Here is a 16,059-nt window from a genome sequence, read left to right on the forward strand (position 1 = left end):
GCAGATGAGACCGAGGCTCAGTTGGGAGATGGGGCTTGCGCCGCTGCCGTGCTCTCCAACCGGGCCGGGGCCGGAGCCGGGACCGGGTTGAATTGGATTCCCCGGGGCTCTGCGGGGACACTGCCCCCGGGGCCGGGTCTTCCCCCACTGCAGCGGCCGCTACTTCGCCTCCCCTCGTCGGGGGCATTTGCTGACGTCCCAGGGCGCTGCCAGGCACCGGTGAGACGGAGCAACCGGGGGGAACCTCGGCGAGCAGCAGCTGAAAACCCGGCCCACTTCTCCGCTCCGCCCCGTCGGGGCATAGCCCTGCCCGCCGCCCCGCCCCCGGGGGGAGGGAGGGAGAGGAGGAGGAGGAAGAGAAGGGAGAAGGGTGGGGGGGTAGGGGAGAGCGCCCGGCCCTGAGCGCTGGAGTGAGGTTGGCGAGGCCGGGCCCTCGGCAGCAGGTACCGGCGAGGGGCTTGGGGATGGGGAGGTGGGGATTTGTACCTCAGGGCTGACCCTCTCCGGGAGGAATCCCTGTGTGGGGCGATGGGATGGGGACGCGGGCAGCCCCCCGGCAGCTCAGCTGAGGGACAGGGGATGCAGGAGCCGGGCTTCCCTGCAGGCTCCTCGCTTGACCCGTAACGATGTCGTCCAGAGCTCCTGGAGGGTCACTTCGGAGGATTTGCAGGTCCTTTATAGCTCCCTTCTATCCAGCTCCTGCCTACAGTGACAATGCAGATGTTGTCCTCACCCCCCCCCGTTGCCACCTGGTCCCGTCAGGGCTGTGTGGTGCTTGTGGGTCTGGTGGTTGGGTCTGTCTGCTGGGATTTTAGGCTCATCCAGCTAGTTTCTACTTTGGGCTTGCCCGGTGTTTATTCCGTTCTTGCACAGACTTGGATTATCCTTTTGAAACTGTGAGGTTGGTCGTGTGTTTCTGACGGGGGAAGGTTTGCTCTAGTTGTAAACAAATGTAAAGTCAATAGCTTTATTTTGAACCAGAATTCAGTTGCTACTTGGGATCTCTTTTGTAAGTTTCTTAGTGTCACCACATTCGAGCTTTTCTCTTAAAGAAAATTATTAAACCCGCAAAAGGCTTCAGATTGTCAAAGAAAGTATTTTGTGTTATTCTGGGGCGTAGAGATTTAATACTGCTTGGATAGAAATTGCTTTGCTTTGACATAATCCTACATAATGCAAACCCTAACTGCCATGCTAAAACTTGTTTTCTCCTGTGCCACGCTCTGATTTATTGGCATTTAATCAGTGTTTAAAGCATGGAAATGGCAGACTTTCCTTCCAAATCCTTTGCCCTTTCATACTTTTTGTTTTGTCATACCCATTGTAGGACTGGCACATAGGAAAGCTAGGCATTAATCACTGAAATTCAGCCTCTTGGTTTCAGTGAGCTCATATCAGAAGTAAATTGGGTTGTGATCTCTAGGCAGCTGTTTCACAAAACCACTTGAGGAAGAGCTATTACTGCTGAGGACGAAGAGGTAGTGCTTGGTTGCCTTGAGACTACTCCAGTTGGACCTGCCCTTGCTGCTTGACCCTAGAAGGTGACCAGAAAAGAGGTGTGAGAGCCTGAGACTGAAAAGTCTGGGCTTTGCTTTTATTCCTGCTGTTGAGAACAGGGTGTGTGATCTTGGGCACTCGCTTGCTTGCCTTGATTTCTGTCTTGAATCATCAACTCTAGTTAAGGAAGCTTTTAAAATCTGGTATTTCAAAGGTCTTTGAGACTGGTATTTAAATGAAAATAATTTAAGGATTTAAATTCATGTAAGAATAATGTATTCTGTGTGAAATAGAAACAGTTCAACATTTGCTGTGCTCTAATTCCAGTGGAGAGTGGTAGGTCTGTGTAACAAAGTGCTCTGCAGCTGAGGGGGAGTGCTTGTTCTCAGTTCTTTACATCTATGCAAGTGCAGACATGTCTAGTGCTTCAGCTGAGTGACAGTCTGAGATGCCCAGGAAATGGAAGCGGGCCAAAAATTTAGAGTGCACGAGCATTTGGGGGATAATTTTTCTGTCATTTGAAGTGTATGGTGGTTTGTTTGAGAAACCCACAACAATTGCAGCTACTTCTGGATGAGGTAAATTAATAAAATAGGAAAACCCGTCAGTTCGACTTAGCACCATCTTTAGAAAAGATGTAGGATTAGTGGGATGTTTGGGTTTTTCAGTGCTTATAGGAAGAGAATCATATTTAATCACTCCTCTTTGTTTCTTAATACCTTCGTTTCCAAAAGCTATGCCATCTGATAGGGAAACTACAGTAGCTACCACATTTAACAGAACTGAAAATATGGCTTTTAAGCTGAGTATATATCAGCTTGGTGATAAATAACTTTTCCTGTGAAACCAGTTCTGCCAATCATTGTGGTTAAGATCCTGAACAAGGAAACTCCAAAGTTGTAGCCCATCAGTGTCATCACCAGTGACATTTTGCTGTCTGTGACCTTTAAAGGGGAAGTAGGAACCAGACACAGTAAGTAAAACAGCAGCAGGAAGCCTCTTAGACTGGTAAGTGCCAGAGTCTGCTTTGGAAATACAGCCCCAACTTCTTGGACCCGTAGATGCTTTGGGGTGTTTGATCCTATAAACATATAAAGCTCTAAATGGGTATGTTAGCCAAATTTAGTGTCAGCTTCAAATGTATTCTATAGTATATGTTTGGACTCAGTGATCTTGAAGAACTTTTCCAGCCAAGGTGATTCTGTGATTCTGCATACTGAACTGAATTTTTAGCACGGGCATAATTTTGTTTAATTCTGCTACGAGATGGTGTTGGTAGAGTTTTTAACCCACATCATCACCCTAAGGTTGGGTAGGAATGCACTTAGATTGTGTAAAACGATCACTGCTTGTCTAGGAAAACATTACCTCCAAAAAAGGGTCATCTCAAACTCATTTCTCTTCTTCGGTTCCTGCCTTTATATTGTTTTATATTGCATTATGGTGTGTGATTTTCATATAATTTTGTTTAAATCTAGCAGTAATTTAGTGCTTAATTGCGACGCAGATGATTCAGATGAAGGTGTTAATCCACATGTGATTTATACAAAAAATAATAGTTGCATTTTCACTTTGCCAGTGGCTCGTCTATGATAAAATATTCTTTTTGCCATTCAGACGAGGCCAAATAAATATGCAAATAAGTCTTTCTGGAAGGCAGAATATTTGACATTGGTACTGACTGTACTTGAGAGGTGCAAAATGACTCATGGTGTTAACACTGAGGAAGCAGTCTGAAGATTGTGGTTCCTATCTAGTGCTCAGCTCATGAATCCTGAATGACTGAAAATTTGTTGTTTGGTGACAGTCCCCATACTCATCTGACAAAGCTATAATTGAGTCTTGGGAGAGGTTCTGTGATAAGAGACAGAGCTCTAGATGCCAGGAGCCAATAGTGGGGGAGGAACAGGGGTTGGAGAAAAGCATTTTATAGATGCAGCATGGAGCAAGAGCTGTGGCTAAGGGTAGGGATCTCTTCCTGTTCTAGAGCCTCTACATCTCAGTTTGTAACTGAACTCTGCTTCAGTGTTTCTAGGTGGGAAAACTGGTATTGGGTGTCCATTTTAGAAATGACTTTTTGTTTTCTTCACTTACATTATGAAGCGGTTCAGTACCAAAGGAGGTGATGTTCTATTATTAGAGAGCATGTTATACTTTAAGTATTTTAAAAAAACCTTGTAAGGATTTGCAGTTCAGTTTTCCATCTCAAGCTTTCACTTAAATTTTGTAGGAATGGTGTTCCTGTTCTTTTAAAAGTTACCTAACTGTGGGTTTCATTGACAGAGTGTTCATATAAAGAAAAGCCACAAGTAGAGTCAGTTCTGAAGAGCTGTTTCTTAGTGTAAATTTGCATAAAACATATTTCCTGGGTAAGAACTCTCTGAAAAGGCACACAGTCTGATGTTTAGGACATTAGCCCATGACTTGAGAGATCTCAGCACAAGCTGCCATTCTCCTGTAGCAACCTCTCTTAGAGATGTAGCTTTTCTGTTTCTCAGGGTCTTTTTCTAACTGAGAGATAATTCACTTGCCCTGCCTCAGGGGAATGTTGCATGAATAAAATACATGAACTGAGATGCTCAGATATGGCAGTGATGAGGGAGGTGTAGATTCAGAAATGAAAGGTATCTGGTGAGCATAGTTCCCATGGAAATAATTCTAGTAGCTGTGCAGGAGTACAAGTTATATTAGGTAAAGGGAAAGAGGAGGCTTTTCCGTGATTTCTGAGATTGTCTCTGCCAGCAGAGTGAGATGGCATTTGTGTGGCTGAAGTCTTGCTCCTCTGTCAAGGTATGTGAGCAGTGGAGTGGGTGGCTACCTGGCAAGATCCATCTCCCTCCCTTGGCTGGGACCTTCTGGGTTTTGAAGGTGAAATCTGTTCCACCCTTGGTGCTCAGCTTTGCAGCCATCTGAGGTTTATGTTCTGGCTTTGAAGATGGAGTACCTCTGATGCATCATCATTATTATTATTATTATTATTATTATTATTATTATTATTATTATTATCATTATTATTATCATCATCATCATCATTTATTTATTTATTTATTTGCACCTAAAGCCTCAGTTGTGGTTGGCTTTTCGCTGAGCTTGGAGCTGTCTTCAGCTGCAGAGTTTCTCGACTGAATGGAAGTGGTGTGGCAAGGTGAACAAACAGGAGGGAAGAAGCTTCCCACCAAAAAGGAAGGAAGTAGGCACTGGGTAGGTCACTTTGGTGTGCAGCTCAGTGGTCCAGAATCACATGAGAGTCGCTCATACTTTTGTAATTAGCAAAATAAATATGGATTACTTGCAGTTCCTGCTTGTCCTAGCTGTGGCTGCTTGGCTGAGTGCCTGTCAGTGCTCTAGGCAGGGTGCTTCTTTAAGAGGGGAGGAATAGAGGTATGGTGGTGTGGCTGATCAGGGTGCAGGTCTCACCTTTGACAAGGAAAGCTGGAGAGTGGTGCTTCTTGAATGTACTTTGAAGATGGAGGCTTAGTGAAGGGCCTCATGGAGCACAGAAGTAAGTTCAAAACAAAGAGAAGATAGTCTAGGATTGTTTTGAGACTTGCTACTCTGTTGTCTGTGCAGTATTTGAAATGCTGGGATACTGGGAGCACCCCAAGATGCCTGCTATTTCTTGAGTACTAGGAAAGCTAGGTGAAATACTGCTTCTGGAAAAGACTGGAAGACAAGTTTTTAAAAGGTCTGTCATGTCTTGTAACTGAAGAATGACAATTTTTGGAAGATTTCTAATGCGTCACAATTTATACAACTATCATGACTTCTGTTTTCAGGACCCTCTGAAAGAAAGAAACTTACCCCATTTTGCAGATGGGAAACTGAAGTTGATCTCTACAAATCTTTTGCGATGTCTCTGTCAGAACAGAGGCTTGAACCCAGGCTTCTCAAGTGTAAAGTGCTGGTGCCATGATTTCAGGGGGATGCTTTCTGTCCTGAGTGGGAAAAAAAGCAACTTAATCCCCAAAAAATCCCCTAAGTCACTTTGCAGAGAGGGTTTGGTTACATACAAGTCATGTAACATTGTATATGCAGTGTAATCATAGTTTATCAGTGCAATCAGTGTAGTTTGCCCTTTGCATGCTTTGAAAAAAAAAAAAAAAAAGGAAGTGTGTTGTTAATGATGTAGTTTAGTTTGTGAAGCAAAATATGTTAGCATCCTGCTGATTTCAAGTTCTTAAATCTTGTGGGTTTTTTCTTCCTGCAGCTGTTCAGGGAAGGGGAAAGACTGACACAAAGTTGTTCAAAAATTAAACTTCAAGGTATTTCTCTTGGAATGCTTGAGATGCCAGTCATCTGCAGACATCTCTGCTGAGTTAAATGATGTGTACAAACTTTTTTTTTTTTTTTTTTTGGCTGTCATTTGGATGTAGGATGTTTCTCTAATTTGCTAGTGTAGCTATAGCCAAGATGAGAAGCTGTGCTAGAGCTTTGAGGAGAGGGGGGTGTTTTTAAGATCCAAATTTGATCCTACACGTGGATTGCTAGAGACCTGGCTGAGAGTCAAGATTTATCTGTGACTCTAGAGACTCTCAGCAGAGAAATGTGAGCTAAATCACTAACATCACTGTCCAAGGGAAAATGGGAAAAACTAGAAGTGAGAGCTGCCCTTTCATCTCACTGTATCCAAATAAGACTTGAGAAATGAAGGCATCTGATTTAGGATTTAGGGAGACAGTCAGAGCCTGATGGGCTTTGGTAGTTCTGACTTAGACCTGTGCTGGTTGTTTCAGTCTCTCCAAAGCTGTTTTTTAATCTTAGGGGAAAGTTCATGGAAAGGTAACTGATTAATTAAAATTGCTTCTTGTACAATGAACTCATGTAAACAGCTTGTAACAGCCTTTATCTATGTGGGGAAAATATAGCAACTTTTAAAACTGCATTTGGCAGCCAGCTTTTAGAGGGTGTGTTTACTCTTGAGGACTAAACCAGCTGAAGGTGTCACCCTGCTCTGTGTAGCATGAGCTGGTTCAACACATGGTATTTATTAATCTAAAACCAGTCAGAAACCTGGATCGGGTTGGTGTAATCAGAAAATGAATGTTCTCAAAGATGTTCAGAGGAGAGGGAACAGATAAAGAGTCCAGACCATTAGTTTATGTATCTATCCTAGTGTTTAGCACTCAGCTCCATCCCCAGCTGTAATCCCTGGTCTCCTCCCCATCTCTAAGAGCACCCTGCCATCTGCTGCCCTGTTGGGTGGCAGGGCTCCCACCTTTCCGGGGCAAGCAGTGCTGCTGGCTGGGAGTAATCCTGTCAGGAGAGCTGGTGTGCAGTCATTGCTGCAGGAAGGGTTGAGCATCTATAGCCACGGGGAGGTGGGCAGGTGTGGAAGTGCCAGGTGAGGTTGTGTCCTGCTTTTGTGCATGTCCTGTGACATGCCTTCTCTGTGGCCTTCTCTGTGGCCTTCTCTGTGCCTTCTCTGAGGGTTTCCAAGAGTAGAAGCTGCCCTTGAACCCGAGGCTCCCACCCTTCCCAAGGGAACACTTTAACAGGCAAGACACAAACGTGCCCAAAGCTTTCATGCAACGTGCTCCCTTCCTGCAAAAAAGGGCCCGGGGTGCCATAGACCTGGCAGAAAGCTTCATCCAGCTGAGGGAGAGGACAAGTAGTGAACTGTTGGAGGGGAGTATTCAGCCTCCCACCTACCTGCAAGTCAACATTTCCACAGAAGAGTGCGCAAGGATGTGGCTGCTGCTGCTCTGATGGAGCAAAATGCCTGCCCTCCCTCCCTCCCGAGGGGAATAGCTATTTATCCTGTCTTGAAAAGAAAGCAGATGCGAATGTAGATCAGGTACTTTCAGCAGTTTAAGAGCTCTTTGAGGTTGGGAGAAAGAAATCTGATTAGGGTTACAGCTGTTTCATTTCCTGACAGATGCACAGAGTGTTATGTGCTGGCGTTCTGCGGATGCAGACACACACACAGACATCAGTCTGGTTTTGTATCAGCAGCACAACCACACAGCAGCCGCCAATGTACTGAACTCCTTGTCCTGGACACTCTGCCAAAATATGCTTTATGCAGAATTTTTCTGTGAACCAGGTTGTAGAGTGTCTGTGTGTGTGCATGCAAATTTCTGTGTGTTTTCTTCGGTTGGCAGGGCCTTTGTTGTTGAATTTTTTACTGCTGGAGTGGGGCGGCACACTGTAAACAAGCACAGCCAATTATAAAGCACATATAAAAAAAACATTTGCATTTGTACAAATAGTGCTTGTAAAAGTGCTAGTGTAAGAGCACCATGAGTACCCAAATAAGCCCAGCTTTGAATGGAGAATTCTTTTCCTTCTTGCAACTACAGCTAGAGAGCTGTTTATAACTAAATGCTGAGACGTTGTAATTTTCTTTTCTAGGAACTTGGAATAAGAATTCCTAGACCACTGGGACACGGACCAAGCAGATTCATCCCCGAGAAGGAGGTGTGGTAGTGTTTTCAAGTACACAGTGAACTTTATGCTTTTAAGGAACACCCTTTTAGTAGTAGTACACATTTGGTTTCAGGACAGCTGCTGAGCTGCAAAACATTTTCAGTCGTGATCACATTCAGTCCTGGTGAGACTTTGGCCACAGTTCTAGTGTACAGAAGCTGTGAGAGCCCTGGGGAGCTTTGGGATACTTATGACACCTCCTGTACTGCTATCTAGCACAGGAGAAACTCAATACTTTTCTCTGTGTCTGTTGCCTTGTGAACATTCGGATGTAATTTCCTACTGGTCCACGAGGCACCTGCCCCCCTGGTCTGGGGTTACTTTTTACTGAGCTGCCTCTGCCATTCTGAATAATCTGAGAAGCTTCAGAGAGCTGTGGCTGAGCATTTCTGAGGCTTCTCTTCTGATCATCTGGTAAGAGAATTTGGAGCAGATGAGAAGCTAGTAATACGCATTCGGCTTTCTAGGAATTTTAGAGCTTTAAGTTTCAGTTTCCTTGTGTTTTTCTCTCTCGTCCTCTGCTAGCTTTTTACTTCTTTCCTTCTTTTTCTTTGGTAAAATTTACTATTCAATTAGCCTTTTTAAAATCATTGTTTATTTTAACATTTGGAGCATTCAAGAAAGTAAAGGTGAGATAGCTGAAAATGAGAACTCAGTCTAGTACAAGAGACAGTGTAAAGCCAAAAAAATCTCCTTTTGCTGTAGAACCACTTGTGATCCCCTAAATGAGAGGTATTAGAGGGATTTTATGTGCCTTGCCTTATGTGATTTAATGCCATTAATAGATTTATCATAGCATTCCTTTCACTGGGGCCTCTGAGTGCTGTGGCAATAGGTTTATTTGCTTTTTTATGGGTGGTACTTCAACAATATTGCCAATTGCTCTTTCTGTTCGATCAGACGATTCAAGTGGGAAACGAAGGCTCCACGATGCACACGCTGTTTGCAGAGTCTTTTGCTACCCTGGGCCGACTGGACAACGTTACCTTGGTGATGGTTTTCCACCCACAGTACCTTGAAAGCTTTCTAAAAACTCAGCACTATCTACTGCAAATGGATGGTCCTCTCCCGCTTCATTACCGGCACTACATCGGGATCATGGTATGCCTGGAACAGAAAGCAGGAACAGCCACTTTGGCAACAATCTCTGGTCTTGTTTAATAGCAGTTGTTACTGTGTCTTGCAGTTTCTAATTGGAGAGGCATTTCATCAAACACTAAGGAGAAAAGCAGAGTAGGAGGTTTTTTTGGGTCTGGGTTAAAAATTGTTTCGTAAGAGCAGTAGTTTTTGTTCATGGTTTCAGTAGGACTGTGAGAAAAAAATCTGTTATAAAGATAATTATTGTTTATTTCCTTAGCATCTGAAATGGTGTTTTCAAGAGAGCTTGGTTTTGTGTGTGTCCTGTTGGGTACACCTCCCTCTAATTCAGTAGTCCCATCATCTGTTTCTGAATCTCTAAATTTTAAGCAAGTTTTCTGCCAGAAAGTGGGCAATTTCATAATTTCAGATTTGACAATGGAATTTTCCTTGCCTGATGAAGCTGAATTAAAGTTTTCAGCTGTGTCTTAATTTGATGGGGAAAGTACTACTGCTTGAATAAATGATACTGGGTCTGTTCTTTGATGAAAAGCTGCCCTCAGTCTCTCTAGGTATATGGGTTCTAAATCCTGCTTAGGTTTTAGCTGGTGAAAATTCACCTAGAGGCAGATTTGCTCTTCCCTGCTGGAGTGTACTCTGTAGGGTGGATTGCTTTTTTTAGGATGTACAATAAAGCTGTCCCTGCACTTCTCCCTGGATACAGGTGTGTTGTTGTTATAGATAAGTGTATGAACGAGGAATGCTTCACTTGAGAGAAGAATAATCTAAACAGGCTGGTGTGTTCATCCCAGTTATTTTTTTTTACTTTGGCCTTTGATCACTGCAAGTCTAATTCTTGAATATTTTGAGGAAATGATGTGCTATATTTGCCATGAAGCACTGGTTTACTGCAATGTTTTTCTGTTTCACAACTGTTTTCCATTCCAGGCTGCGGCACGGCATCAGTGCTCTTACCTTGTTAACCTCCATGTGAATGACTTCCTTCATGTTGGTGGAGACCCTAAATGGTTGAATGGTCTGGAAAATGCACCTCAGAAGCTGCAAAATTTAGGAGAATTGAACAAAATGTTGGCTCACAGACCCTGGCTTATCACCAAGGAACATATCGAGGTACGTTTTTTGTGGAGTAGTGAGAAAGTACCCTTATTTGTCAGTAAATGCAGTCACAGATTCTTAGGGTTAATAGCCAGACAGGGTGAGAGGTGTGCTTTTGTTTCAGTGTTATGTTGATGGGCCACTGCATGGTATAATATCCTTTGTGCCTTGTAAAACCAGTATGGTCATAAATGGTCTTAGTTTTCACATCAGAATTCTGCTAGTGTGACGAGGATGTCCTCAGATGTGCCCTTCCTCAAGTTCTGGCTTTCAGCCTCCAGAACACCCTGAGCATTTCTGAGGTGCTGCCAGAAGTCAGGTGGATCACCACATTGTTGTTTCAAGTGCTGCTGGTTCAAATGCTGCTTCAGGCTGGGTTTGAGGGAGCAGCCTGTCAGGACAGCCCAGGAGAGTGGTGGTTGTATAAGCCAGACAGGACTGCAGCACCCACAAGCCACCAAGGAGCTGCTTCTGCTGCTCCCTGCTCTGAGGGCTTCGAGGCTGCAGCTTCATGCAGGCTGCCCCAAGCCTGGCCATGGTTACTTGGAGCTGCTCCTCCTCTGCTCTTCTCTCTACCTTTGGTGGGTGCTGGGACTCTGGGGTCGGTCAGGCAGGTGGAGAGGCAGCAGTAGGTCTTGCTGGAAGGCAGGGCTGTGGGGGAGGACACAAGCTCTGCCAGAAGGCCCCAGACCTCCCACACTTTCCTGCCTGAAGGGGAAGTTGGGGGTTGAAGTTTCTTGTGAAATGTAGAGCATTCCACCCGCAGGGACAAGATGGAGGGAGCCCAGCCTTGATGCCAGGTTTTTATACAGCTAATCCACAAGGAGTTTCTGAGACTGTAATGACCATCTGAAGAAATGCACGACGGCTCTGGCTGCATCTGCATCAGAGGTGTGAGATTTCAGCGCAAGTCTGAATCTGGCCTCGATACAAACCATATAGTGCAGAATAGAAACCTCAACTGATTCAATAGCTGAGGGCCTGAGAGGGGAGAGAAGTCATCTCCTGTGTGGCTTAACCACATGAGCCTGTGGCTGGCAGGTAACCTGGTAACAGGACACTGAGTACTGTAATGGCAGCAGAGAGTTAGGAAGCAATTGTGGATGTCAGAAAAAACAATTTTACCTGGTAAAGAAATGTGTTGATAAACTGCATTAGGGTGGGATCATTTGAACAGCTTTTAAAAAAAATTAATATTTCTGTTTTGCATTATTTTTAAAGCAACTTTTGAAGACTGAAGAGAACAGCTGGTCCCTGGCAGAGCTGATCCACGCAGTTGTTCTCCTTACACACTACCACTCCCTTGCTTCCTTCACATTTGGTTGTGGAATCAGTCCAGAGATTGACTGTGAAGGGGGTCACACCTTCAGGCCCCCTTCTGTCAGTAACTATTGCATATGTGACATTACAAATGGTTACCACGGAGTAGATGAGATTCATGCCAGCCCAACGGGAAGTATTCCAGTAAGTACCTGCCCGAACAAACAATCTCTTTCAACACTCAACTTAACAATCTCTTTGTCAACTTGATACATGGAGGGTGCCTTTTCATTCAGTGAGAGTGGGATTGATTTGAACCTAATCCAGATGAGGCCTGACCATCTGAAAAGACACATTTAGGAGAAGCCAAAATGACACCAGGGAAATGACACTGACACTGGGGGAAGCTACTAAGGGGAGAGACAAAGGTACAGTCTCTCAGTTGTCTGTTTTTCTGGTCTTTTTTCATTCATAGAGGCAAACTGAGAATACTCCTGGCCTCAGCTAGTTCATGATACGTGTCATGAGCAGCAGTGGCCAGGAATGCTTTTGGTGTTTTTTCACGGGTGCAGTGGAAATTTGGCTCTTCCTATGATTCCAGTCTTTGACTCTGTTGCTTTGAATTGTTTGTGATACATCACACAACAGATCATTCACAGTTTTCTGACTCTTATTTCTAAAACAGTATTCCCTGCCTGCAGCACATATGCTCACTGATCTGTACTTAACTTGCATACAGTAAAAAGCATGATGGGAACAAAGCATTGGTTTAAGAATAGTGGTAACAGGACATTTTCAATGCAGGTTCCTTGCCTGTGAGCCTTTACTGCAAAGGTGTGGGTGGCTTTTAAATTTTGTCTGATGGAACTTACTGCTTCTCTGAAGGGAGCAAACCAGCTGCAAAAGGCAGAGAGGAAAGGGGTAGAACTGTATAAATTGAAGATAACTGTTTTGCTTTGTGATGATGGATTTTTATAAGACCAAATCTTGAATTTAAAGTGTGCCGTGGTATTAAAGCAGCTCTTGTGAAATTATTGTCTTGCACTAGCTTTCCTTTAAGGCTGCATTAAAGCTGCATTTACACTCTTCCCTTTTCTTTCAATGTGTTTCTTCTCTGTGAGCAGAGGTGGGGAAAAATACAGTTGGGTAATAAATTGTGGTTACTTCCTCTATCAGAATTTCTGTTACAGCTCCTTGTTTTTCAGTTGTTAAACATTTAGATTAAGCAAGATAAGTTACTTCAATTTTAGTGTCAGAACCACTTTCTCCAAAAAGCTGTGATTCTTTGACTGTGCTAGAAATACCTGGATCTAATTGAGAAAGATCATAACTAATTCTGAACTGCTGGGTCAGTACAGATGTCTTTCAAGAACTGTTCTTCTTGAAAAGAATGAGTATTTAAAGATGTAAATGAAGGATATGGCTTGTGTTTAATTTTTGTGGCTTAATGATTTCTACCATAATCATCAGCTCTTGTTACATAGAAATTAAATGTTTTTCTCTCCTTTTCAAGTCTACGGAGTCTGTCTGTGAAGTTGAAGCTCTTATGGAGAAAATGAAGCAGCTACAGGAATGCAGAGATGAAGAGGAAGCCAGCCAAGAAGAGATGGCTACACGTTTTGAAAGAGAGAAGAGAGAAAGCATGTTTGTGTGTTCTTCAGGTAGTACCAATCTTGTGTGTATATAAATTTTTTTAGAATTTTCCAAATCACTTGAAGTAACACTTAGTACCACAGAAGGAACAAAAGTGTTATGACATGTCTCAAAAATATTACCATTTCTTTGAAGGCATCAAGATTAGGGATGCCTCATTTTCATCCAGGAACACTTAAAAGCAAAACCATGCCAAGATCTGTGGCTTCTCTCAAACACACTGTAATACTTACTGACCAGTATTATTTTTAATAGAAATGTCCAATAGAAAAGGAGCCTCTTTGAGAGATTTAAAAGTTTCATGAGAGATTTTAAAGTTTCACAAGGGACTTATAGGGATTTCATCCTCCCTGCCCATGGCTGGAACTAGATGATCTTTAAGGTCCTTTCCAAGGCAAACCATTCTATGATTCTGTGTTTTAAAAAGTAGTCTTTAACACACTTAGCTGTTTAAGCATATTAAACATTACTTTTCATATGACTGTACAATAATACTTAGTCTGTTACAAGCTTAGGCTTGCTTTGGGCCCTTCAACAGTTTTGTCTAAAATAAGCTTTGCATGAAAGTCTTAGAGGTCTCTCATTTGTTAATAAGCTCTCTCTTTGAAAATGGATTTTCCCTTAACATTTTTACACACCTCTAGAGTTAGGGCCAAGATGTCCCCTTCACTTAGGGACTGGTGCACAAAAGAAAGGAGAAAAAGATATTAAACTATAAGAATCTTCATTTTTTCATGGAGATGCCTCTAAAACCCACAGTTGCAGTCATACTGAACTATACCAAAGAAATGTAATACAGGTAACCCAATGGAACCTGCTGTTTCTTTAAAAAACACAGAGACTCCCATTCTTCTGTAGTGCTGGTTCCACTAGCACAATTCCAGTTTGGTTTTACTGAAATTGTGTGAAACTGTGAAAGTTTTGTTTGAAATTAACAGAAGATGAAGAATCGGCACCAACTAGAGATGTCTCTCGTCACTTTGAGGATACCAGCTATGGTTACAAGGACTTCTCCAGGCATGGAATGCATGTGCCCACCTTTCGTGTTCAGGTAAGAAGGATGGGGCTGTAAGGAGGTTTACTCCACAATCTTTTCCTTCTTTTCCTTCTTTTCCTTCTTTTCCTTCTTTTCCTTCTTTTCCTTCTTTTCCTTCTTTTCCTTCTTTTCCTTCTTTTCCTTCTTTTCCTTCTTTTCCTTCTTTTCCTTCTTTTCCTTCTTTTCCTTCTTTTCCTTCTTTTCCTTCTTTTCCTTCTTCTTCTCTTTCTTCTTTTTCTTCTCTTTCTTCTTTTTCTTCTCTTTCTTCTCTTTCTTCTCTTTCTTCTCTTTCTTCTTTTTCTTCTCTTTCTTCTCTTTCTTCTCTTTCTTCTCTTTCTTCTCTTTCTTCTCTTTCTTCTCTTTCTTCTCTTTCTTCTCTTTCTTCTCTTTCTTCTCTTTCTTCTCTTTCTTCTCTTTCTTCTCTTTCTTCTCTTTCTTCTTTTTTTCCTCTTTCTTCTTTTTTTTCTCTTTCTTCTTTTTCTTCTCTTTCTTCTTTTTCTTCTCTTTCTTCTTTTTCTTCTCTTTCTTCTTTTTCTTCTCTTTCTTCTCTTTCTTTTTCTTCTTTTTCTTCTCTTTCTTCCCTTTCTTCTCTTTCTTCTTTTTCTTCTCTTTCTTCTCTTTCTTTTTCTTCTTTTTCTTCTCTTTCTTCTTTTTTTTCTTCTCTTTTTTTTCTTCTTTTTTTTTGCCATATACCAAACCTGGAAATTGCTGGGCTGTAGCTTACTGCCTCAAGAAGGCGGCAGCTTGAAGCAAGCAAATGACCAACCCCCTCCCTTGCCTCACCCTGTATTATTTGCCCTGAGATAAATTACATTAAAGCACTAAATCTTCCCAGGTTCATTGATGAAATGCTCCACTCTTACTTATTCTATAAACATTCAATTTTTATTTATTCTAAGGACTATTCCTGGGAAGACCACGGCTACTCCTTGGTTAATCGACTTTACCCGGACGTGGGACAGCTACTTGATGAGAAGTTTCATATTGCTTATAATCTGACCTACAACACAATGGCCATGCACAAAGATGTGGATACCTCAATGCTAAGACGAGCTATTTGGAACTATATTCATTGTATGTTTGGAATAAGGTCAGTTTTAATGCTTCTGCCCTCTATGCATCAGACTTACTAGCACTGGCTTTTGTCTTTTTTTTTTAAATCTTATAAACAAAGCCACTTATTAAGCAAACATGAATAGATTTTTAAACATTTTTATTTATAGGGAAGGGACAGTAGTTGTAAAAATTGCCATAGGAACTTGGGAACAATGCAAGTGAAATAACTGGTTCTTGAAAATGAAAGTGTTTTTCTTTCGATTCTGAACAGATACGATGATTACGACTACGGTGAAATTAATCAGTTGTTGGACCGCAGCTTTAAAGTGTATATCAAAACTGTGGTTTGCACTCCTGAAAAGACCACAAAAAGAATGTATGATAGCTTCTGGAGGCAGTTTGAACACTCTGAGAAGGTACAGTTCACATGGGTGCTGAGCGACCCGGGGGGTGCACGCGTTTGCCACAGCTTCCCAGCCAGCGTTTAACCTTTATCTGATGTTACTGTGTTCCTACTCACATTGGGCAAACTCACTGGGAGGTGAAGCACTTCTCAGGATGAAACACTTTTTTCTTTTCCTACTGCATGCTGGGTAGGTAACAGCTGACATGCACTGTGCAAGCTCTGAACTGTATGGGGAGGTTTGACACATAAATGCTTCATTCAACAAGCTTCACCTCGACTGCAGCTTCCAGCTCCAGTGTTGGTTGGTCCCATGCATCCTGGAGATGCAGGGAAGGATCCACCTCTTGGCCTCAGACCCAGAGCAGCTTGCTTGCTGGCCCAAGGTCTTCACAGTCCTACAGTCATTTTTTGGTGTGAATAGCCCCAAAGCAGCTACTTCATGGTAAAGCCTACAGTCCTGCTGCTGGGTTACTGTCTGAATTGCACATGTACTTTTCACTAAATGCAATCCATCCTCGTAGAAATCACGTGG

The 16,059-nt window shown here is 42.7% G+C and overlaps 1 protein-coding gene across 4 annotated transcripts in view; it reads left to right on the top strand.

Annotated features, from left to right (window-relative positions):
- Positions 1 to 16,059, top strand: part of SESN1 (sestrin 1) — an 82,678-nt gene that overhangs the window by 64,717 nt on the left and 1,902 nt on the right. For 2 of the 4 annotated variants that reach the window (XM_071741199.1, XM_071741200.1), the window contains exons 2-9: positions 7,849 to 7,914; positions 8,824 to 9,024; positions 9,949 to 10,131; positions 11,338 to 11,580; positions 12,890 to 13,037; positions 13,968 to 14,080; positions 14,965 to 15,155; positions 15,393 to 15,537. In XM_071741199.1, coding sequence (XP_071597300.1) covers positions 7,849 to 7,914; positions 8,824 to 9,024; positions 9,949 to 10,131; positions 11,338 to 11,580; positions 12,890 to 13,037; positions 13,968 to 14,080; positions 14,965 to 15,155; positions 15,393 to 15,537 — 1,290 coding nt within the window. Of the gene's footprint in view, positions 1 to 368; positions 444 to 7,848; positions 7,915 to 8,178; positions 8,338 to 8,823; positions 9,025 to 9,948; positions 10,132 to 11,337; positions 11,581 to 12,889; positions 13,038 to 13,967; positions 14,081 to 14,964; positions 15,156 to 15,392; positions 15,538 to 16,059 lie in introns of those variants that run through there. The other 2 variants (XM_071741201.1, XM_071741202.1) reach the window with 2 other exon arrangements.

The sequence above is a fragment of the Heliangelus exortis genome, chromosome 3, assembly GCF_036169615.1.
Source record: "Heliangelus exortis chromosome 3, bHelExo1.hap1, whole genome shotgun sequence".
NCBI lineage: Eukaryota > Metazoa > Chordata > Aves > Apodiformes > Trochilidae > Heliangelus > Heliangelus exortis.